Source organism: Natator depressus, chromosome 2 (assembly GCF_965152275.1).
Source record: "Natator depressus isolate rNatDep1 chromosome 2, rNatDep2.hap1, whole genome shotgun sequence".
Taxonomy (NCBI): domain Eukaryota; kingdom Metazoa; phylum Chordata; order Testudines; family Cheloniidae; genus Natator; species Natator depressus.
Genome location: NC_134235.1, coordinates 108,386,869 through 108,411,228, shown reverse-complemented (window position 1 = coordinate 108,411,228; position 24,360 = coordinate 108,386,869). Strand labels below are relative to the sequence as shown.

Genomic DNA, 24,360 nt, shown 5'->3' with positions numbered 1-24,360 from the left:
TTCCACAGGCAAAAAGGATTGGTGGTGGAGTTTTTTTTTGTTTTGTTTTGTTCTTGTGCTTCTCTATGATAAGTGAAGTAAAACTGAAATGTTTCTCCCACTTCCACAAAAGCCCAAAAATTAGGGATTTTTCAGCTTGGCTTTTTTTTTTTTTTTTTTTTTAATCTCAAAAGTATCAAGTTGCTTATTTTTGTTCCTTGGAGGCCCAAAAAATTGGAGTGGGGACTTTCACATCCCTTAACAGTGGTGGTGTTGCACCATTAACAAAGGCCTCCTCCCAGTTATATATATCTCTAGTGTTTGAATTAAATAGGTATTTAAAAAAAAAAAGTTTTGAATGATATTTCTAAAAACCCCCATTACCACCCACCCGTCCAGTTTTACTTCCTCAGTCCTTGTGATGTCACAATTCCACTAGTTCCTGAATCACATGCCGAGTCTCCCAGGAAAAATATGATAAACAATACTTAAATTTCTAAACAGAAAGACTTTCAAGCATTCTTTATACCTCACATAAAAAAGGGAAAAGGGAACATAGCTAATTTGTTTCTCCTTTGCAGGTTACCTTCCACGCTTCTGTGGTGCAACTTGCCCTTGCAACATTTCTATCTATACAAAATACTAAATGCAGATTTTGTCCTGAGACATATACAGGAGCACACATGCATATCCAAAGGCAAACTTTGCTCATTTAATTTTTGGGGGGACCACTCTCTTTACCCCCTTTCTCGGACTTCCCCAGAAATTCCCAAACTAATTTTGAGGTTACCTAGGAAATAGAAATGTGAAAAAGTCTGTTTTGTGTTTTAAGTAGATATTTATTTTTAAATCCATTTTGCTTTGGGTGGGGGGGTTATTCTGGTGTGGTTTTTTTGCAGGGGGGAGCAGGGAATTTATAAGAAGGCTTATACATTTAAATAGTTAGCCCTCAGTAAATGTTGATTTCACTTGACATGCAGAAATAGGAAAAAAAAAAAAATCTATCAACAACAGTCATCAAGTGCAGCCTCCCCTGCACCTACTGGCTGCAGGGATCCAGGGTCAACAGCCCCACTGTCACCCAGGGAGCTCTCTGCAGCCTGCTGTTACAGTCCTGCTCTCTCACTCAATGGCTCGGAGCCATCCCTGGGCAGGAGCCATTCAGCAGAGGGACGACCTCACCTGCATTCAGGGATCATCCTGCTCCTTGTGGCCCTAGCTGGGAGTCTCTGCTTTGCCAGGCCAGGACCACAGCGACCCACCCCCTCATCTTGCACCCAGGTGACTTGTGCCCCTTGACAGTGCTGGGAACACGCAGTCAGTGTTGCCCTAACCCTATCCCCTTTTGTTTCCCAAAACGGTGAAAATTCAAAATCAATAAAAATAAAATGCTTAAAACCCATAATTACACACAACTGAGAAAAATAAAACCGATAAAAAACGTTTAAAAATAAATAAAAATTGATATTATCCATTGAAATTACAAAAAATAGAAGTCAAATTTTGCCAAAACCTTATTTATAAGACATTTTTCAGTCAGACAATTTTAGTTCTTTCTTTATACAAGAGGGGGAAAAAACCCAGACCTCTGCCTGCACTTTTAGCATATTTTCTACAAAAAATTGGCTTAAACCCTGCAATTTTAACCTACATTTTACACGTTTAGGAATTGGCCAAGATTGTAGCATAATGAGAGTTCAACAGAGACTTCATAACTGATTTCTAAGGAACAGGAGCCAGATTGCCACAGCATTAGCCCAGAGTAATATTTACAGACAATAACCTACATCTTTATAGTGAGGCTCACTATACAGCTAGTATTCTGAGGCCGCATTTATTTTAAACCTCTTTAACGTGTAACATGTAACCATTTTAACTTTCAAAGCAAATCTAAAGGTAATTCTAATTTAATGACACAAATGTATCTTGTTTGTTGAAATTACATTATCTGGATCCAGTAAACTAACACACAGACATTTACATTGACAGACCCAAAAATACCGAGTAAAGATTTCATTTAACAATCACCCAACTGCAGTAAAATGACAGCGACATTGCCATGTTTTCCGCTGCTAAACTACAGAACACCCACTTTGTAAAGGATGCAGGACAATGAACCCAAAATGCAAACTTATCCCTATAGCTGTATGAAACACTCTACACCCGAAAATCTGTTTATGGTATGGGAGATTTTGGCATACGTTCAATGCTACTCTTAAAAAATTATTTGAGTTCTTAACCACCACCAGACATGCCAAACATCTTCAAAAAAATGCAGAAATTGGGCTTGGTTTTGGCTTAATTGGCTTGTGAGTTGCTTTTTGGTTAGTTTTTGGCTTGTAGCTTTTTTTTTGGATCAGCTCCTGGCAGGGTGGGCGGGGAGTGGGGGAGGAAGAAAGAAAGAAAAAGTCAGGGGTGCATACTGAGCCCACCACAGTCCCAGACTGCATGCCGGGGGGATCTAGTCAGAGTGTTGGGGTTCTTAGGGATTGGATTGTTTTGGCCTTGTTTTGAAATGGGATTAGCTTGATTTTTGGCTTCTTGTGAAAATCGGGGTGCTTACTTACCGCGTGAAAGTTGGCAACTGTGAACGCCACTAACCTTTTCCTTGATGGTCCTTCTTCAAAATCTGAAGAACTAACATCATTGCTAGTTGAGGACACTTGCGATGCATCGTCCTTCTCGTTCTCTGACTGTTCTGATCCTGGTCCTAATCCCTTCGATGGGCCATTAGTGAGAAGTCCTGTAAGGGTGAGACAAACAGTACAGAATGTTCAAAATATGCATTAATAATACTGAACAGGCCAGGGGAAAGTTCACACAGGATACCAAGAGCAAATACAAGGCTCCAAAACTCTTTCCTTGCAAAAATGAGCATCCCTGGTAATAAGAACGGCCCTACTGGGTCAGACTAAAGGCCCATCTAGCCCAGTATCCTGTCTTCCAACAGTGGACAGTGCCAGATGCCCCAGAAGGAATGAACAGAACAGGTATTCCAGTTAGAAACTGATGAATCTGCAGATCTTTAGCTTAGTGGAGAACTGCAAACATCCATTACAAATCAGCGTACAAAGGGTCAAGAAAAGTGCTTGGGGGTCACACTGAAAATCTTTTCCCATCCCTTAAAAATGGCATAATTTTAGCAGCATAATTTCATCTCTGTGTTACAGAATTTATACAAGTTACTGTATCTGGCATTAATAGGGGTCATTTGCATAAAGCTCTGCATCAATATAAAAATAAATTATGTGGACAATTTCTATTTCTCCTCTTCATTCTGCTGCTTCCAACCATTGCAATTTATGATGTGTTAAGCATTGTAAGTCCCAAAGGTGTGATAACATAAGGTCTGTTTCCCTTGACTCTCCTATTTGCCTAGCCAAGTCCCACTCAGCTACAGTGGCTGTGGATGATGAGACAAAGCTACACAAAATAGGAGTGAATATACCACAACCACCTTCCCCCTCTGTGACTTCCTATCTCCACTTGAAGAGCACCCTAGGCAGCAGAGCAACATAGGTGGAAAAGGGCATTTAGCCCTACATATGTAGACTAATAACCAAATTTTGCTCATCTTACTCACATAAGGACAACATGATTTGACCTAAGACGTGAGGCTGAGAAGCACCAGTACAACAGCAGCACACTACAACCATTCATGCTTCGGGTTATTGAACTAGCGACAGCTATTTTTTCAATATTTAGGTAAGGTTTTAAGAATTGATCACTGCAGAAATTCCAGTTTTGACTGTGAGAATACCACCGCTTTTTCCAAGCCAACGAAATACTCCTGCAGATGGCATGAGCAGTTTTGTGTCAGAGATTTGTCTCCACCAGGCAACTGCTAGTAGCACTCTCTTCCCTCAATCTCTCTAACCACCCTTTCCCCAATTTCATTTTAGCCTCCTGCTTGAATCTCTTTTTGTCTCCCTCCAAGGCATGCCAAGCAGCAGCAATCTGCATACCGTGTAGCAGCACTAATGGTTACCTAGTAACAACAGTTCAAAACCAATCACAAACATTGTATGATCATAGTCCATTTGACACTGCCATTGCCAGGAAAGCATTGTGCAGCAGTATCAATACCATGATCACACTCCCTAGTGTTCAACTATGCACATCTGCAAAGCAGCTTCTGAAAGTAAATAGACTATCAGAAAGGAACTTTCATCCCCACGCAGCCTGCTGTATACAAACAGGTACTGAGATGGGAAAAGGCCCTCTGCTCTCTTCTGCCCATTTATTCAGTGCGCCCATTGACACTGTGAGCTGGTATGACACATCATCTCTTATTACATTCTCAAACATTTTGGGACTTCTGACTCCACTCTAGCAGCTCTAGCTGGCCCTTTCAAAACAACCTAATTCAAGGGCTCCCTTATACCACCACCTGCCTTGTCTTCAAAGTCTGTACTTAGTCATTACGTTTTTAGATTGCACTACATTTCTCTTGACTTGGAGTCAAAAGCAAATACATGGTGGCTACAGTTGGAGAGCTGCAGGTAGCTAGGTGTGTGTGTTATTTTTAAACACTACTTTTTAACATCCCTTATAAAAACAGAAGCCTGAATTTCACTGTAGGGAAAAATAAAGTAAGATTAAAAAAAGAAAAAAAACAGAGTACCAGAAAAAATGTAATGAAGTTAAGCTTAAGATGTGTTTAATACCCTCACTAACTAGTCTGCACGGCAGACACAGCACAGAAATAAGTTAAACAACTGTGTTTAAATTTTCACTTCCCTTTTGTTAATAAATCCCCTTAAATGTTTCCTGAGTCACTGAAGGTCTCAAACTGAAGGACATCAACAAATGAGTTGCAATGAGATTTCTGGCATGAAACTTCTATAGCATTTGTGATGTCAAAAAAATGATGCATTTTGGGTTCCCTTCAGGAAGATTCAAGAGGATGTCACATGGAGGAGAAAATACTTTAAAACCTTAATTAGATGTTATTTACATGCACAATATCCTCACTGGAGACATTCAGCACAGAAGTGTGGCTTTAACTCAGTTTCAATTTTTGCTTTGCATTTTAACTTTTAAAATGCGAATGATAAAATTTACAGTCTGTAAACTCCAGAGAAGTCTAAACTAAACATATCATTTGGGGCCCTATTTTCAGTAAGTTAACCATTACGAAAGAATTCAACTAGTTTTTCCAAAAGTAATATTTATTCTGGAGAGATGCCGTATGTCAATACCAGCAACCTGAAGTGTTGGAGTCAAGAAAATCACCTCCTGGGCTGTCAACTCACTTGCATTTGGAAGGTGCTTTCCATTCATCCTCCCACCCTGCCAAACCATTATTGTATTTGGAAGGTGACTATATGTTTCCCTACTAGAAAAAAAAATATTAGTTCTCCTATTATTCCAACAAACCCCATTTATACAATTTTTTTTTTTAATGATAAAGAACAAACACACACCCCAGGACATCAGATAACCAATGTTAGTGAATGTAAACAAAACACCTTGAATTAAAACCTGAAATGAATCAAAGCCAGAGCAGCTATAGCTGAAGTATAAAACTGCTAAGTAAACTGACCATCACATTCTGCATCTCCTTAAATATACAGTGATCCGGTCTGAAAGTGACAAAAGGCATAGAGGACTGTGGCACGGTCCACAACTGTCAGGAAAAGATAATATACTCCTAGCAAAGTGCAAAGGGAAAACACTCAAATACAGTTCTGTTTGAAAAATTGCTCTAACGGTGGTATTGTGGAGTTTATTGCCTCTTGGCGATTTCTGTATCAGTTTACACAAAAAGGATGCACTTTTTTCTCCTCTTCTAATTTCTGGTCTTGCAATCTCAGAGCCAAGCCTGCACGAGGCACACTCAAGGTCTTTGGACGAGCCTGCAGGTGGCTGATTGACAAGGTCCACTATAGTCTGGAATCTTTTTTTGTGGGAGATAAGTTTTCACTGACCTCAAACTTAATCCATCCTCTATTAAATTTATGCTGTGAGTTGGAGCAAAGGTGGATTTTTCTGTTTATTTTGAGGCCCAGAATAGCAAAGAGCCTTGTGAATTATGTGAATGGAGCTAGTCACTTGCTATGATTATTTCCCTCAGATGAGCCAACTGTCAAGGTACAGGTAGACCTGGATGCCTTGCCATCCCACTTATGCTACCACAACAGCCACACACTTAAAGACCAAAGGGCAGGACCCTGTCTTGGTAGTGAGTCTCTCCTACCAGGAATCTGAGGTATTTCAGGTATGCTGAGCATACAAACAGGTGGAAATAGGCCTCTTCAAGGTTGAGTGCCACAAACCAGGGTTGAGGGGATTACAGAGACCTGACTCAGGATCCTGAATTTGAAATGACAGATGAACTTGTTGAAGCCCTGAAGGCACCAATACCCTTTCTTCTTCAAGATTAGAAAATTATGAGAGTAGAACCACTTGCCCCTGCACTCCAAGGGCACTTTTTCCACTGCTCCGAGTTACAAAAGGGGCTCCTATTTCAACAGTATCATGTCAGAAGAGTTCCTGAGGAGCGATGGGGAAAGGGGGATGGGGGGGGGGGGTGTTAGAAAGGACCTAAAGCTGTATGCAATACCGTTTGCTGACAAAGTAAGATGCATTGGTTCTTGTTGATTCCCGCCCAGGCCTCTTAAAAAAAGACCAAAAAGAGTTGCCAAAAAAAAGGGGGTGAGGGAGAATGGGCAGACCCTCTATAGGTTTTGCCAGACTCTCAGTGGTGTTAAACCTGCTGCTAAGAGGAAGATCCGGAGTGCATAGCAGCTGAGGAAGTGGCAGGAGGATCACCAGCTCAAATTCGTTTCTTCCTCACTGGTTCCAGTTCCCTCTATGGCTTATAGTACTGAGGGCAGAGGGCACTGTCTGAAGCAGCTATGAGGCCTGGCTTGCTTTTTCCTTGGGGCTGAAGTGTACAAGTCCAAAAAGCCCATGATAGCCAGAGAGTCTTTTAACAAACCGAGGGCCTCATTGGTCTTGGAGTTGAAGAGGTCACAGAGCTCGAAGGGAAGATCCTCCATAACTGTTTGAACATCCCTCAGTAACCCCAATGACTGGAGCCTGGAAGAGCTTCGCATCACCACAGACATGGCCAGGGAGCATGCAGCAGTGTCAGATGCAACCTCCATGAAAGTTTAAGCAATCAGTTGCCCCGCAAGCATATTTATCATGAGTGATGCTAGCACAGGATGTGATTAGAAATCCTCAAAGTCCTCAGGAGGGACTTGGCACATCTATCCATTCTTTTGAATGTGGCTGGTCTTGATGTTCGAGCCTGCCACAATTATTTTGCAATGCCACACTGAGTGGAGGTCTTCATCAAGCTGTCTACAGTGACCGCCAGACCCTTTCTTAGTGCTCAGTATAAGCAAGGGTTAAAGCCGCTTAAGTGAGTCTACACGAGGGATTTGCAACATTTTAACTGGATTCGTTTTAAAAATCAATCTAGTTAAACCATTGTGCTTTTCTAGTATAGACAAGGCCTAATTTATATAGAGATCACAAATAAGCATTTCAGATCAGAAGGGTTGAGGAGTAGGGGTGAAATCAGTTCAGTGACAAACCAATGTGAAATGGGGAAAAGTATTGGAAGAGTTTGGATTTTGTTTTTAAAATGCATTTAAGATTATAATCTTTCACATATTTTTCATTGCTAAAGTGATTGGTCACTGAAGCAGGCATGGACACATCCAAATAATTCGTAGTGGCAGAATGCTAGCCCAAAAAGTGGTTTTGAGAAGGGATTTTTATAATGTTTCCAAAACACTTTACATGCCTCTCATATCCTACTTCAAATAAGGCATCTGGAAGTAAAGTTTCCCATTCTCTCACACAACAGGACAGTGACATAGTAAAGATTTCTGCACACTTCACTTCATTGCACTGAGAAAGCTTGGAAGGCTGAAATAGATGCATCTGTGTTTCCAGCCCAGTGCCTGCGGTCACAAGCAGCTGACAAGAGCGATTGTGATATTGCATTAACAACAGTCAACAACATAGAATGCACGCCAAATATATTAAGAGCATAAATTGACCTAGACAATTGTGACATGGGGAAATTTTGCCACAATTATATTCATAATCTTCAATATGGGGTGAACAGTTAACACTCTGGAAAGAGGAGATTACAGTCCTGCTGTCTAGCTCGGCACTACAATATGAAAAATTATAAAATAGTATCCTCATATTTCATGCTCACACAAGCACACATACTCTCTCTTGTAAAGACATTTTAAGCCCTTTTTGTGCATTCATAACTGAACAATACAAACTGAAAATAACCGAGGCTGGTAGTGAGGCCTCGTCTCCAGCGTAGGTTTTTTTTTTTTTAAATTAAATATCAGAGTTACAAGTATTGGGGGAGGGGAGAGTTTAGATACAATGCAACTTTCTCACCACAGTCCATTATTCCACAGTCATATAATAGTATTGTAATTCTAAATACACAACAGATTTTGAAGGCACAGCTCAGGGCCCTATTGATCTGTTGGATACAATAGCTGTCCAGGATTTTAGCTGTGCGGTTTGAGAAGTGTACAGTAAGTCACCTGGAAAGAAGAAGAGTCAAATTTACTTCATTCTCTTTTCATTATCACTTACAGGAAAACTGCATATAAAAAGCTTAGTATGACAGTAATGCTACAAATGTGAATATTCAAGTCAATAAATAAACAAATTACTGTTATCACATAACTACGTCCATCTGAACACAGAATATACTCAAGTTAAACTCTTAAGTGTACCCCAAGGGGCCCATTTCTGACCTCAGATTACTGTAGGTACATACAACTAAAACTGACTCACATGTGAATTGCATTGTATGAGGCCAAAAATGAGTCCCAGATATACAATGTGGAGAAACAGTTATTATGAAACTATAACCTATTAGTAAACTACTGAAGATTAAAAATACATATTTTATATAATAGACTCTATATTTACATTAAGTTGATATTTCCCTCAAAAACAAATTAAAGACCAGTCAAAAAATTTTGGAGTCTAAATTATTTGGCTTTGTTTTTTCAGCCTGAGACACACTTCACTTATCAGTTTATTATGAGCTAGTTTCATCCACAAGTTTACTTGCTGTAAATTATCTTTATTGAACAGACCTCTTCTCTTTTCCATTAGTGTAAGACAAACAGATGTAACTGAAATGTGATCAGAATAAGGACCTCATTCTCCCTTACTCTAAAGGCCCACAGCTACCAAAAACAAATAGCCCTTATGTGCACGTGACCATTTATTACCATAGATCTGGTAGGCAGGTTAAAAAATCATGAACCCTTTAATGCCAAGTGAAAATATTCCAATCTCTCTAAAATATTTATTATAGTCTTCACTAATAAGTGTATTGTACAGAGAGCTACTGTATTTAGCTGTTGTATACCTATGCACAAATGATAATTTAGTTTTATTAAGCAAATGCCATCAGTTGCCTTGTGACACCATGACAAGGTATCACATTATGTATTAAACAAACAAGCTTAAAAAAAGAAGGCCCATGGTTGTCTTAGAGACTAAAAACTATGCTTTCAAAGAAATAACCATTTTAAAAACACATTTTTCTCTGGGATAAAATCCTGTCCTTGTGTCTAGTGTATTTATCATCGACTTCACAGTGAACAAAATGCTCTCCTAGCCTCCGGTGATAATCTAAAGCTACAACAGTATCCTGCAATTATGCCTCATTCTGAAGGTTTTTATTTAAAGTCAACATCTATGCCACCCCCAGGCTCCGTGTTGCCACCATAAGAGTACCGAATGGTACCCAGACTTTTCAGATGACAAGCCACTGGACATTAAGTTGATTATGGTACGCATATGCATATGATATGCATATGTATGCAGTAGTATTGTTATGCCAAAAACTGTTAGCAAATAACCTTTACAGTTTTCATAAATGAAAAGAACAGTGCTTTTATATGTAGATATACATCATTACTATGGAAGCCAAGCATGAATGACATTACAGCATAAGATGTTTTTGTCAGCCTGTCAAAAGAAGAGCTCACCAAAGAGAATTAGGTTAATAAAGCAGGTTGAGGGAAGCTGTTTACCCCCAGCCAAGACTGTTATAGGACTGAGCAACCCAACAAAGACATTCTTGTGATTTCATTATATAGGATGCTATATGTTATGTGTTACATTTTGTACATGAACATAGAGGATGCCAATAGGTGGGTTGGAGTAAGTGAAATTAAATAATTTCTTTGTTTCAACATCAAGATTAAACATTTGTTTAGGATTTTTTGGGAGTTAAACTGATCAGCATCTGAGAAGTATTAGTATCAGTAATCCATGGACCTCTGCAACCAAAGGTAAGGAAAAATATTCCAGCCTCCTAGTATGCATGGTAGGCCTGAGCCTTACTGGGTGAAAGGGGGAGCGGCGGGAGTCTGGCTGTGGGGTAGGGGTGAGAGAACAGAACAACATTTGAAGAAAAACACATTCTACCACCCCAATAGCTGTAGTTCGGCATCCAGAAACTCTCTTCCCTAAATCCATAGTTTTATTTCATTAGATTTATACACAAACCTATTAAAAGGGGCACCTATCCCTTGGCATAGGCACTCCTCAACAATTCTTAGGCACATAATCATAAAATAGACCACTCCTATAACTTCTTCCAACCTTTAATCAACAAACCCACAACAGCTGGCAATAAGCCAGCAGCAAAAAAACAACATGATCAAGATATTTAGGATCTCACAACAGAGCCTTCCCATTTCCTCATAGGTAGGGGCAAAGAAAAGAGCCCTGCAGCAAGTCTGGAAGGTCTAGAGTAATCTTGGGCTCTTGCGAATCAAGTAGGATAGAGGGGTGCAAGACCCAAAGCTAATAGGAACTCACAGAGAAAACCCTGCCAGCTGTTCCCTCTCTTTTAGAGGTGGGAAGCTCCAACTACAGTGCCTCCACTGACTGCAACTGTGGCCACACGGAATCAGGATAGGGGCAGCTTTTGTGACAAGCAGGTACCAGGCCATTTAGGGTATGTCTACGCTGCAATTAGACGCCTGTGGCTGGCCCGCACCAGCTGACTTCTGGGCTCAGGTTGGAGCATGGCTGTAGGACCCTGTAAGGTGACAGAATCCCAGAGCTCTGATTCCAGCCCATCATCTCACTGGGTCCTACAGCCAGGCTTCAACCTGAGCCCAGAAGTCTACTCTGCAGTGAAACAGCCCCACAGCCCAACCCCATGAGCCTGAGTCAGCTGGCACAGACTAGCCACGGGTGTCTAACTGAAGTGGAGATATACCCTTCAAACCTTCATAAACCTTTAATAGGCTCACAGGCCAAGTGGAACCACAGCGCATTTTTACAATATCATAAATGATTAAAACACTGATTTTTTTTTAATATATATATTGGTGGGGAAATGTGCCCAATACTTCTTATTGCCAATGTTGAAATACATCTTAGTTGTGATTAGCCTACACCCACAATTCATCCTGGAATGGCGAGTACCCCATCTCTCTTTTGGGCCGAGGCCTACACCAGCCAGTAAGCTTCAGAGGACAGTGAGGCCTCTAAAGGAAAGGTAGCAGCTACTCACTACAAATGTCTACCCCTTGCTTTGGTGGTGGGAGGAAGGGCGAGGAACTTTGAATCTCCAAGTCTGAAAATACCTAACTGGTTTGTATCTCACATTGGTTTTCTGGCTGGACAGAATGGTATTATGTTGCCCAGAATCAACAAATGTCTTTTTGATTTGTAGCTATGCCCAAGAACATCTGTCCTCCAATGAAGACAACTCTTGCTACATCTCCTATTTATAACAAACAAACAAACAAACTGGCAATTGCGTTAAATGCATATTTTATTCAAAACTATTCAAGCGCACATGAACGCATACAAAAAGCCAGGTCACGGTAGACACGTAGGTTTTATCCCTTGCAGTTAAGGTACACATGCAACAGAAAAATAAGTGGTTTTAACATCTGATAAAGAAACAAAAATACTCAGAGGTCTGAATGAGGTTCTCTCTTTTTTGAAAAATAAATTCTGCTTGTTTTTTACATTAGAAACACCAGCTCCTCTTTAGCCTGATTTTGCTGGACAATTTTGTGGATGACTGGAGGACTAGTAGGATGGCATCACAAGTAACAGGCGAGTAAGACCACTGAGAGGGAAAGGCATTTTTACCCATAGTGTTTAATGTTTCTTCAACATTTTAACTCAAATTCCTAACCAACATTTCAGGGAAAAGGTATGTGTTATTGATTCAGCACCCCAAATCCTTAAAGTCAAGGGCTGAGAGAGCTTCCAATTTACAGAACAGGAAGCAGACATGAGCTGGCAGAGAGGACCTGATATCCCAATACATCTAAAGTAAAAAAAGTATTTCAGACCTTCTTTATACATCATGAAGCAGCACAAATAAGGACAAATTTTCCCCTTTGCAGGTTACTTTTACAGTTCCATTTAATCTATAACTCATACTTGCCAACTGGTTATCATTTACTAGCAGTCTCGGGGTTTAGTCAGTTATTTTACACACTGGTTCCTTAAAAGTTGCTTTTAGCCTCACCTGAACTAGCTTAACATTGTAACATAGTGGTTTTCCACCTGTGGTCCACAAACCCCTAGGGGTCCGCAGACTATGTGTAAGATTTCCAAAGGGACCCGTACCTCTATTCAAAAAAATTTTAGGGGTCTGCAAACGAAAAAAAGGTTGAAAACTACTGATGTAACAGAATAAGTTACCATTAAGGACTGGTAGCCAATGGCAGAACACATCTGATCCTCAATATCCATCCCCTGATGGACGAACTAAAACAGATCAGCAAAATTTAAGACATCGTGGCTGTTTTTAGGTGCCATGTGGAATAGTAGAGCCTATAAATAAAATGTATCTCTGGACAACTGCTATTCCATGGGGACAAAGTAGGGACAAAGTAACTAAATGCTTCTCCATAAGTGGCAGTGAAAAGGGACTTGGGAAGTCAGCGGAAGACACACTACAAAGTAAGCAGGAGTCTAACGACTGGAGGAAGCAAGCAAATGAATGAGCAGGTAAAAAGATAGGGTACACAATGCCTAACCACTAGGGATGAATATTTTATATCCTTGAGAAGAAAATGCCTGAACACATCAAAACCCTTATGCTACAGATGAAACCCAAATGCATAATGGTTATGGGGAGGCATTTCTTCGGAGTGGCAGATTTCTGAGGACCACTTACAGGCCCTATCATTTCCAAACAGCATTAGCTGTACCAAGCTGGGGAGCTACAACAATGTAGCAGTCTCAAACATTTCTTATAGATAAGTTCTACAAATAGGGCTGCACTTATCTCAACAGACAAAAATCACAAAGGCCAATTTCTCCAACAAGAGCCATCTTCATAGATTAGAAAAATGTGTCCTTGGCATTTCAGAGAAGGCCAAGAGCTTTCATCTGAAAGGCCACTGGAATAGTCCTCCTCAGAGCTGTATCTCTGCAGGGGTGAAGTCTGTAAAGCTACTTGCAATTCTCTGCTCTGGCTGTGGAGAATTGGCACCAAGAAGTGCAGATTTAGCACAGCAGAAAGACGGCAGCAGACCAGTTCAGCAATACAAGTTAATATGATGTGTAAGGGAATCATCTGTAGCAAGAGAAGGTATCCAAAATTATATATTTCAAGAAGTGTGCCAGGTTAAATTAATAACAGAAGACTCAACACAAAAGGATATAGATATAGACACAAATATACATTAGGGGAGAAGGAAGAAAGCTAGCAAAGCATTAGCTCAGGATCAGAAAGAAAGAATCCTAGCAACAGAATACACTTTGAAAAAGAGGGCAAAGGTGTCAGAAAGACCTTTTGGGGAGGTTATTCTCCATTTAATTATCTGTAATTCTGCCTGTGTGAGACCAAAAAAAGAAGCCATGAAAGGCAAATGCTGAATGACATATTTCCAATTGTATAGCCTCATTTGATATTGTAATGTGTTTCATTGAGGATTTGTCTTTCATGTTTTTTGTTTTTTTTTTGCCAAGAGCATGGGCAGCTCTCCAGACAGACTGAAGAAATGTTTTTCCAATGTGACACATGCTTTGAAGATCACCCTTACTGTAGTAACACATGACCCAGTAATGTAGTGCTGACCCTCCCCCACAATGAATGTATGAATATCTATTTAAAAGCCTCTTAATTGCAGATATTTTGTTATACGAGTTTTCCGTTGAAGACCAAAAAATAAAAGGCTTGCATAGAAATTCTACTCTGTCCTAGAAAGTGGTGGGTTAAATGTTCCACACAAGACGACTCAAATTGCTGCCAATGCAACTGACATTTGAGGGGAACAGTTCTAATTAATTTCACCGCAAAATTTTAAAAACTTCTTCAGGTAATCTGTTGACAAAGTAAAAGTGTATTCAGCAAACCTTTATGGTTAATTGTAGCATTTAGTGGAAACATGTGGTGTGTTATTTTTCTTGACGTACTACTTTCTACCAAATGTCTGAATTATGAACCCATGAGGTTTATTGATCTAACTTTAGAACAATTAATATTTTTCATTCGATTTCTCACTAACCTTAGAAATTGAGCTATATTTACTTCTAAATAATTATCTTCAAAATAAACGGTGAAAAAGAGGGAGAGAAAACAGGGGATGCACAAAAACTTTTCTAGATATGAGAATTCCCCTTCCCTCTCCACCTGGAAAGGGCCTCCGAGCCTGGTTAACCTCCTTTGCAAAGTCCTTGAAGGCTATGTAATGACCCCATCCTTCTCTCTAAGGAGAGTTGGATGTGGCTCCCTCTGGAACTGAACTATAAACATAACTGCTTGCACTGGCTGGGAGGAAGAATGGCTCATTGCCAGACACATGGCTCCCGCCTACACACATCAAGGGATGAGCATATTTTGCACAGTGCAAAGTTTTTAATTCCCTGCCAGAGGGGGCACTTACACATCAGTTTTGAACCCCAATGCTGTGTTGCCACTAGACAAGCAGGCCAGCATGCTAAACTCTCCTAACAAATAGGAGTAAAGAAAGGAAGGATGTTGTGAGTGTTTCGTGTGTTTCTCAATAAAGTTTTTTAGTCACTGATTTCCTGAAGCATGAAGCCAGCCTTTTGTCTATAATGCTGCATTTATTCTATCTTCCTAGGTTGTAAAGGCAACTTTTCTCAGGACGAATGTAACAGCCACTCCTTCACAGCGAGTGAACATTTCACGTGGCAGAAACAACTATCCAGAGCAGAGGCATTAATTTCCCTCCTTCAGAGGCAGCAACTGCTCCTCAACTACAGAAGAACTGCTTTGTAGACAATGCCAGTGCTGGAAATCAAACAGTAGACTTAACTGAATTACCTGCAACTGCACTATTTGCATCCGATGAAGTGAGCTGTAGCTCATGAAAGCTTATGCTCAAATAAACTGGTTAGTCTCTAAGGTACCACTAATACTCCTTTTCTTTTTACAGCTTGCCTCCACCTTCCAAAATAAAGACTATCCTTAATTTTTAAAAAGGGCATCAGTAAAAATAACAGAACCATTCAAGCATACCCTTATCTCATGAGTTACAAAAAGTAAACCGATAGAAGTGTATTTACTACCGTGGTGAACATACATAAAACTCCATAGATTCACAGCTAAATGCTGAGTATCTTAGCTTGTCTCCTGTTGTCTATACTTACCATCTTCCAACTCTCTACTAGAATCCCCACAACACTGGTTCTCCCTCTCCACTCAACTAAAACCACAAAATTGCAGTTGAAGGGACTGAAGTTTTTCCCTTAAGTTATTCACTCTTTGACATACTTGATCACTCTCCTCCACTTTCTATGGCCTCCTAATTAGCTGACTACTCCATTTAACATCTTCTCCTCCTAACCTCTCAACAGAGTGACCTTTCATCTTCCTCTCCTCCCCTTTTTAACCCCGTGCCACCTATAGATATATATATTTAGGCATATGTAGTCAACGCAATAATTTCAGTCACCAGCTCGATGAGAATGATTCCCAAGCCTATCATCTCCTGTCCAGTCTTGCATTTTCATCATCTCTTTTTGGATATCCTTCTTTACTGATTTGTTTTAAGCCTTCTTTTATACTGCTTTCTACGTAGAAGTCTCCCAATTTTTTTTCCACCAGGCACCTTCGCTTCCCTCTGCAAAACCCAGACAATCTTTCTCTCTTGTTTTCCTCAATAATTTCTTAATACTATTTTAGATAATGTCTTCATCCAACCATCAAGGCTTCCCACAAGGTGACAGCAGGTAGAAGGCAGGCAGGGCTGGTCAAACAAGGGGTGATTGGAAACACCACATAACCATCCAAAATTCAGGATGTTCATCCAAACTTTTGGAATTTTCTCCCCCATCACTGGTTTCATATACATCTTTGCTAAGTTGACAATGGGTTTTTGCACAGCATTTGTTCTTACATCATTATATAATCATGCAACATAGGGTTTAGTGGATTTTTGATGTCGTAGGAAAGGACATGCTTAAGAGCATCCTGAAAATTATCATTCTGATCATGTAGCCTTGCAAAATTGTGTTCACTTTCTTTTCTATGGTGAACAACTGTTTGGGGTGGGGGTTTGTTTGTTTTTTTAATAAAGATAGTCCAGTAAAATATATATAAATTTCTTATCATCATGGTTAAAGGTCACACAAGTAGATTTCAGGTCTGGGCTGGTAAGTTCTCATGCTAGCTCTTCCTCAGCCCCCCATGTAATTTATTTGGAGAATGATCCGGGGGGGGGGGGGATCAATATACATGACACATGACTTTGAGATTGAAGTGTTTTCAGCCAGCCACAATGTACTGAAATCACAACTACAATATGAAAGCCTGACAAGATAAAGAATTGTGCTACCATACACACACACACACACACACTCACAAGTGTTGAGAGATGTTACCTCTATTTTAGAGTTAAGCCTTTGCCTAAGGTGAGAATCCTTGTACATCTCATACTTGATTATGACAGTAGTGGGAGGGGCTTGTGTCTGATGTCTACCTGCTGGGCACGTGCAATTCAAAGAACACACCAGGAAAGAAATTTATAGCTGGGAGGTCCAGTGTTCTCCTAGATTGGCTTCAGCACTGCAGTGTCATTTGATAATAATGTGATCAGTGACTTGAGAGCAGATGAGGAAACAAAGCAAGAGAAGCCAATGCTCAGTGGTCAGTTAATCTTTGAGAATCTCATCATGGGAAGCAGGTATAGGTCGAACCAAGAGTGACATGCTTAAAGGCAAAGGCTTTGGATAATATAAATATAAACTGCAACTGATTGCCAAAGATTTGAAGAAGGAATGTGTGTACAGAGTGCTCCGATTTTCCTTAGTGGATCCACCTTATCCTTATATAGATTAATAAAATCCTCTGAAGTACATGCATACACACTGTCATTGATGTTACAGCTTTTAAAGGAAGCGTTCCTCATTTGCCAAGCAATTTTCATCTCTATTTGTAGGAATTGTGGCCAACTGCTTAATCTAACTCTCACCTCTCCTTTAGCGAGATCTCCACAGATGAACCAGATTAGGGTTAGGGGTAGGGGGCCAACAATTTGAAAATCGGACACTAGAGAAAGTAGTCCTGAAGAGATTTCCTCCTCCTCTCTCCCAAGGATTTAAAGAAATCCCATTGACCTAAAATATTCCACTGATGTTAAAAAGTGTTTTTGTGTTTGTTTTCAGGAGAGATGGGGAGGTAAAATACATTAAATTAAAATGCTTGCTTACTTAATAGATGCTATGGGCATAACTTGTCAGTAGAGCCAGTAGTGTGTATTTAAGGACTCTGGCTTTTCGATTAAACAAACAAGACAGATAACATGCTATCAGTTGTCATTTAAAAATTGGTGATTATTTTCCTAAAACCAAAAAACCTGAAAATAGCAAGGTTTCCATAAAAGGACTTTCAGCGGAATTCACCTCCCATTCATGCAAAACACTGTAAATTACAGCCTGTTACACTTAGTTCACTTCACGTTTGTGCATAGCAACAGCATAAGTGATTTTTTTGCGCATATGGTTACAGAGTGGAAATGCAGGATGCAAACAATAAATGAAACATTAAAACGTGTGTGTGTGTGTGTGTGTGTGTGTGTTAAATTTTGCCTTTTTATTATTGCTTTTGAAACAATGGATTTAGGCTCAAATGTGTGTAGTTGGTATTCAAATAAATCTATAAAACCCAACTGTTCTAGGAAATTACAAGACACTAAAGGAAAAATCGAGAAACAAAAACTGGAGGTTTTCTGTACATCTGTACATTTTAAAACTGCTAAGGAAACCAGAGCAGCGGGGTATGGGGGGAGAGGGGGTGTAGGGGGAACAATCAGTCAAGGCAAACTGCGTTTGGACTCCACACAGTCCCATTTTAATCTATCACAATGCAATCACTGTGTAGCCTCAAAGCACTACCCCAGTGACCCAAATGGAGTTACAAAGGGCTTGTCTACATTACCCACTGAATCAACAGGCAGCGATCGATCCAGCAGGGGTCAATTTATGGCATCTAGTCTGGACACGATAAATCAACTGCCGAGCGCTCTCCCGTCGACTTACTGCAGTGAAGACACCACGGTAAGTAGATCTAAGTACATCGACTTCAGCTATGTTATTCATGTAGCTCAAGTTGCTTAACTTAGATCGATCCCCAACCCCGTAGTGCAGGCCAGGTGAAAGACTGCTTACATGTTGTTAATACTGAGCGCTTACCATGTATACCACTTCACATATTCAAAATGTTATGCAGACCTACTGAGCCAGTCATCCCACAGAAGAGGAATTAGTTAAAGTTCTGTGTACATAAATATATGGTTAAAGTCACTGAGTAATGAGAGTATCACCCAGCTAGGAGAAAACCCTGTTCTTATCAGTGGAACCCACATGTGGCAGGATGAGGAGGAAAGAGGGGTGCTGGACATGCAGTGGATACCAGAGCCATTCTTTGGGCACAGGGGTGGATGGATCAGGTTGGAAGCCACACCATTCCTGGGCCACAATATGTTTTGAAGAAAAAAACAACATATTTCCATGGCCAGCATGTGCTAAAAACCCTCAGAGTAGATGCAAAGTGGTTGGAAACCGGGTCATAACCCATAAGTGCAGCGGTGGTACCAGTCAGCACGGTAAATCAATCCTTGAGAGTTAGGTTAGAATTTAAGGCAAACCTCTCAACCTTTAAACCAGGCAGTGTGTAACACAAGCAAGTAAATGACAGCTGTGGAACGGTGGTAGTTTGTTCTATATTGTGCCATAAAAGTGACTGATTACAATTGGTTTTTAAATATCAAACATTTTTAATGTAGGTTTTCTTCCAGTGTGAAGTAACTAAACCAGTTTTATTTTTAAAAAACTGGAAAAAAAATCCAGTGTGTGCAGTCACAATCATTCCCCACATGGGTGACCAGCAAGGTTTAAGCATTGGACCTTCAGGTCCCCAGCATGTTTTTCTGATCCTCAAACAGATCAGTGAATCCTCCCCTAGGCTACACGGTATCTGCATGGGGAGTCATTCTGTCTCTCTCTCTCTCTCTCTCTCCCCCCATGTCCCCACCTCCGGTGGAACACTGCCTGACCTAGGGATTTAGTGGAATAGATAGCCTGAGTCAGCTGAAGTGCCTCCAGTCCCTCAGGATCCTGTAATTTGAGAGCTCTAGTGGCAAAGGCTGAGGACAGGGAATGGGGGGTGGGGAGGAGACGATATTTTCTTCACCTGTCCCCTGTGTACCATGCAGCAAAGGCCAAGACTTAACTCCATATGTGTAAAGGAGCTTATGCAAAATATAGTTACAAAAAGTGCAAAAATGAATGTGAACACCAACACAAAAAGGCAAACACTCAAGAGTGCCAAATGCCTGCCACTAAAGAGAAAAAATAAAGAGAATTACCGGATCCCAACTGGAAAGCAGGATGTAAACGGGAAGGGAATTCAGGAGGGACTATTATGTTTTCTTTTTCTGAAATGCAGGACCAGCAGCAGAATTTGGCAGCAGATGGCTACATGAAAGTAGTAAGTTTGCACAGGAATGAGGGTGCACATCACTTTTTCAATTTCATTTTTTCTTGGTATTAACTATTTCTACAACCTACAAGGAAGAAAGTGCATAATTACTGAAGACATGAAGGCTGCACTACCTTTTCACTAAACTTCATGTGTTAATACATGCAAATAAATAAATAACCTCCCTTCTGGGACTTTAAATCCACACCCAGTCTCTTGGAAAGGGTAAAAAGAGAATGTAAGTTAGGTTGTTGAGATAGGGATTGCTTCTGAAGGGAAAAAGCATAATAGAACTAAGCTTTTCCAGCCTTATGTTTCTTTGAGATTTCAAAAATAAGCAGTATTTGATAATAAATTTCATTTTTCTGTAAGGAACTAATATAGTTAATTGTAAGTTAGAGAATTAATGTACAGTCAGTGCTCCAACTGAGCTGGTAAAACAAGCTGATGCTTCTTGCCAACATGTTACGTGTGCTTATTATAGACTCTCTCCAAATTTTAAGACCAGCCTGTTCTCACTTAGGTAGGATGATTCAGAAATTTGCATAAAGCCTACAATCTGCAAGGCGGTAACAATGTGTCCCAGATAGCATGGAACGCCCCATAAAGTTTGGTAAAATTACGTAAGCAGACCGTATATTTAAGGGGGGAAAGGGAGAATAGTCAACGCACGAAGAGAGGAGACATGCCAAAACTTAGAAAGAGAGATTGAACAGGAATACTAGGAAATGGGAAAAGACAAAAAAATAGAAGTGAGAATGAATCCACCCATTTCTGATGAAAAGAAAAGGTGACATCAATAACAGAAAATGAGAAGGGGTAAAATCCATGGGAAAAAGAAGCACACAGAAAGAGGGTGTTAATCATAATTTTATAGCATAGAAAGGGAGTTTTTCTTAGAACTATTTTACACATCATCAGTCTTATAAACAATTTTAAGATGAAATTCCTTAATATATTTAACAGGAAAACAGCCCTAAGGGATATAAATGTTGTTGCTGATGTCCATTGTCAGCAACAGGTGCAGCTAAATTGGTGCTGAAAACTTATTTCCAAAGCAGAACCAAACTCTGCTCTGATGTTTCCAAAACTCAAACAGGCTTTAGGCCAGAGGTGGGCAAACTACGGCCCGTGGGCCACATCCGGCCCACGGGACCGTCTTGCCCGAGGCCCTGAGCTCCCAGCCCCTCCCCCGCAGCCATGCCACCGCACAGGTAGCACAGCTTGCACCCGCCCACATCCCAGGCTTTCCAATAAGCCTGTCCTGCTGCTCTGAGCTGCATGGTAAGGGGGCGGGGGTTGGATAAGGAGCAGGAGGTCCTGGGGGGCAGTCAGAGGATAGGAGGTGGTTGAATGGTGCGGAGGTTCGGGGGGAGGGCAGCGGTCAGGAGACAGGGAGCGGGGGGGTTGGATAGGGGGTGGGGTCCTGGGGGGTCCCAGGGAGCAGGAGGGGTTGGATAGGGGGTGGGGTCCTGGGGGGGGGGGGCAGTTAGTGACGAGGGTCCCAGGAGGGGGCGGTCAGGGGACAAGGAGTGGGGGGGGCTGGAGCAGGCTGTTTGCTGAGGCACAACCTTCCCTACTCAGCCCTCCATACTGTTTCGCAACCCTGATGTGGCCCTCGAGCCAAAAAGTTTGCCCACGCCTGTTTTAGGCAGTTTCTGAAACAGCTCTGAATGTATTCAGAACTGATTCAGCAGCATCTGTTGCACATCAGCAGTGGGGGGTAGTCCTAGTGCTTCAACATAGTTGTAGCTGACAGTCTCAAATACAGTCCTTGACTTCATTAGGGAATTTTAATTGGGGGGGGGGGGGGAGGAAGTCTGGTAGCTCACCAATGAGTTCAGCTAAACTGGTGTTAGCAGCAGTGGGAGACCTTTTGTACCAAAGCTCCAGCAACTTTCAGTATATTGACCACTGTGCAAGTTAGTTAGACCTGATCGGTTTTTCCTAAAATTCTTCAGTGTATACATGGATGTACTATGGACAGAAACACTGATGCACAGTTTAAGGTGTGACGATTTGGGGAATCTGTCTGTTCAACTCGTGGACTCTGACAGTGGGGACTCTGTATCTGTGGCTACAAACTCCATTTTGAATGAGGGACTTGTTTGTCTCCTCTTATCTTTTTACCTCAGTGTTGGACAGAAATTCCACAACGTGGTGACACAGGGCTAGCAATGGAAGGTCATTAAACCCTGATCGTCATCTATTTAAATGGAAGCCCCTCAGACAAAGGAGGTGATCAGATCAAGAAAAGTAGTTCTTTAGGTAATTAAAAGATCACTTTAGTCACCTGATGATGCTTACAGAGGTCAGCTGACAATGGGAACTGGAGGTTAGGAAGGAAAAGGTCTCTCACCAGGCAATTTAAACAGAATGGAAGGGAAGAAAAGTAGAAGGCTGGCTGCAGGAATGAGAAGAGACTCAATGTACTGGAAGAGACACGATGTGCAGGAGCGAAGGGAAATAGGAAGGATCTTGGATTCCTTAAAAGACTCTGACCTGATCCTAAAGAACACTTATCTCTCTTGAGGAAACTGGCAGAGAAACATGTATAGGTCTTTTATTATATATTGCTTGCTGTAGCTAAAGTAAAGATTAATTTTGTTAGAAACCTTTGCAAAGCTGATGTGTTACAGTGTTTCAACTACGACATGTGCCTGGAGAGGTAAGTGGTAAATCACATTGCCAACAAGGTTGATGTTCTGGGAAAGTGTCTCGAGCAACTGGGGTGTCTTTAGGGGTGAGCACTGGTCTTGGGGGCCTGGTCCTACTTCCATGAAAGGATAACAGTCTCTCTGCCCAGGACGTGTGCCAAAGAGGCCAAAAAGAGACACTGAGGCAGTCTACTCAGGTCAAAGCAAGCTTAAGAGAACACAGGTCAAGTGTGCAGGATTCAAACACAGCAGGGGGAGTTCTACCAGGGCTGTGAAAAAGGTTTCCACCAGACGACTGGTCCCCAGCTGATGAACTGCATGAAACTTTATCTTCTTCAGCAGGAGAGAGGGCTCACCTGACCGTGCCACAATGTACAACCTCCAGTTTCAGTGAGGGACTGAAAATAATGAAACAAGAAATAAAAAAAAAATTTGGGAATGGAAGGCGGTGGGAGAAAGAGTGGGATGACAACGAAGGATGGCAACCTTAAGGGTGAGTACATTTTATTTCAGTACACTATGATCCTGTTTTTAACTGCATTTCCATGGCAGAAAAGCATAGGGAGAAAAGGGAGTTGAAATTAAAATGAGAGGGTGGAGAATTTTCAGACCAGTTGCAGTGCTGGAGAAAGGGAGGAATGTACCAGCTCTTATTTTCTTAGTCAAGCATAGTGTATAATTCTATTTTTTCATGCAGAGTCAGAAATAGAACAAATTGTGGTACCAATGCCTGGAAAGGGGGCGAGGGGGTGGGAGGGGAGAGAGACAGACAGACACAGACAGACACACACACACAGAGCACGGTGGTACTCAAAAAACTGTCAGTTTTACCCAAATAAACAGATACTGTTACCTTAGTAGTTGCAGCATTTCCTTGAAGTTCTCTAAATTTACTGTAATAATTACTTTGACTACTTAGAATACTGACATAAGCTGACTGGAAACCATTTGGCCAAATCACTTCGAAGAACAAACAACCAAAAAAAAATCACAATTTGCAAATGCTCACACTGGAGACTTCTTAAATTTTAGCACGGCTGTGCAAGACTTTCCTTACAACTGCTGGGCTGCTGCAGATTGTTCTGGATCCAGGTCCAGTCACCTGAACTGTGAACACAGATAGAGAGAGAAACTGTCCTAAGCTCTCCATGACCATCCTGCTGTGCCTAGGTTGTGTGGAACAGGAAATTTTAACTGTTCCTTAATCTGAAAATTTCCATAGATCCACAACATTAGATCTCTGCTCTGTGTAGCCTTGGAGGCAAACCAAACCCACCAATCAGTGGCTGGACACGATCTTGGGAGGGGAGGTGTGGCTCCACCTTGGAGAAACTGTCAGTTGAGGCCTTTCCACAACACAGGAAATATCTAACCACTCTATACTGATAAGGAGAAGTAGAACAATATTCCTGCAAAGAATTCAATGAATAACAAATGGAGTGCCAATAAATAATCCCACATTTTTCCCTCATTAACTGCTCATTCAGGGTGGATAGGATCTGTGGATCTCGTCACTCCTAGAAAAGAATTTTTCAGGTAACATATGGATATGTTTCCCTATTCTTTCTTGCAATTCAGTCTATAGATCCAGGACATTGCAATTTTCATAGCTATATCCACTTGGGAGGGTAACTATAGAGAGTTACCTACAAACGTGAAAAGAGATAATCCTTTCCTAACAGTTACTGGGACACTACTGCAAGGAACACCCATCTAATGAAGGCAACATCAGATGATGACGACAATGTCCAGCTTGTAGAATTTAGAAGAAGTAGGAACAGA

The 24,360-nt window shown here is 41.0% G+C and overlaps 1 protein-coding gene across 1 annotated transcript in view; it reads right to left on the bottom strand.

Moving 5' to 3' along the window:
* The window catches only part of JARID2 (jumonji and AT-rich interaction domain containing 2), a 301,706-nt gene that overhangs the window by 131,739 nt on the left and 145,607 nt on the right, over window positions 1-24,360 (bottom strand). The window contains exon 3 of the mRNA XM_074944825.1: window positions 2,581-2,722. Within this exon, the coding sequence (XP_074800926.1) occupies window positions 2,581-2,722 (142 nt within the window). The remainder of the gene's footprint in view (window positions 1-2,580; window positions 2,723-24,360) is intronic.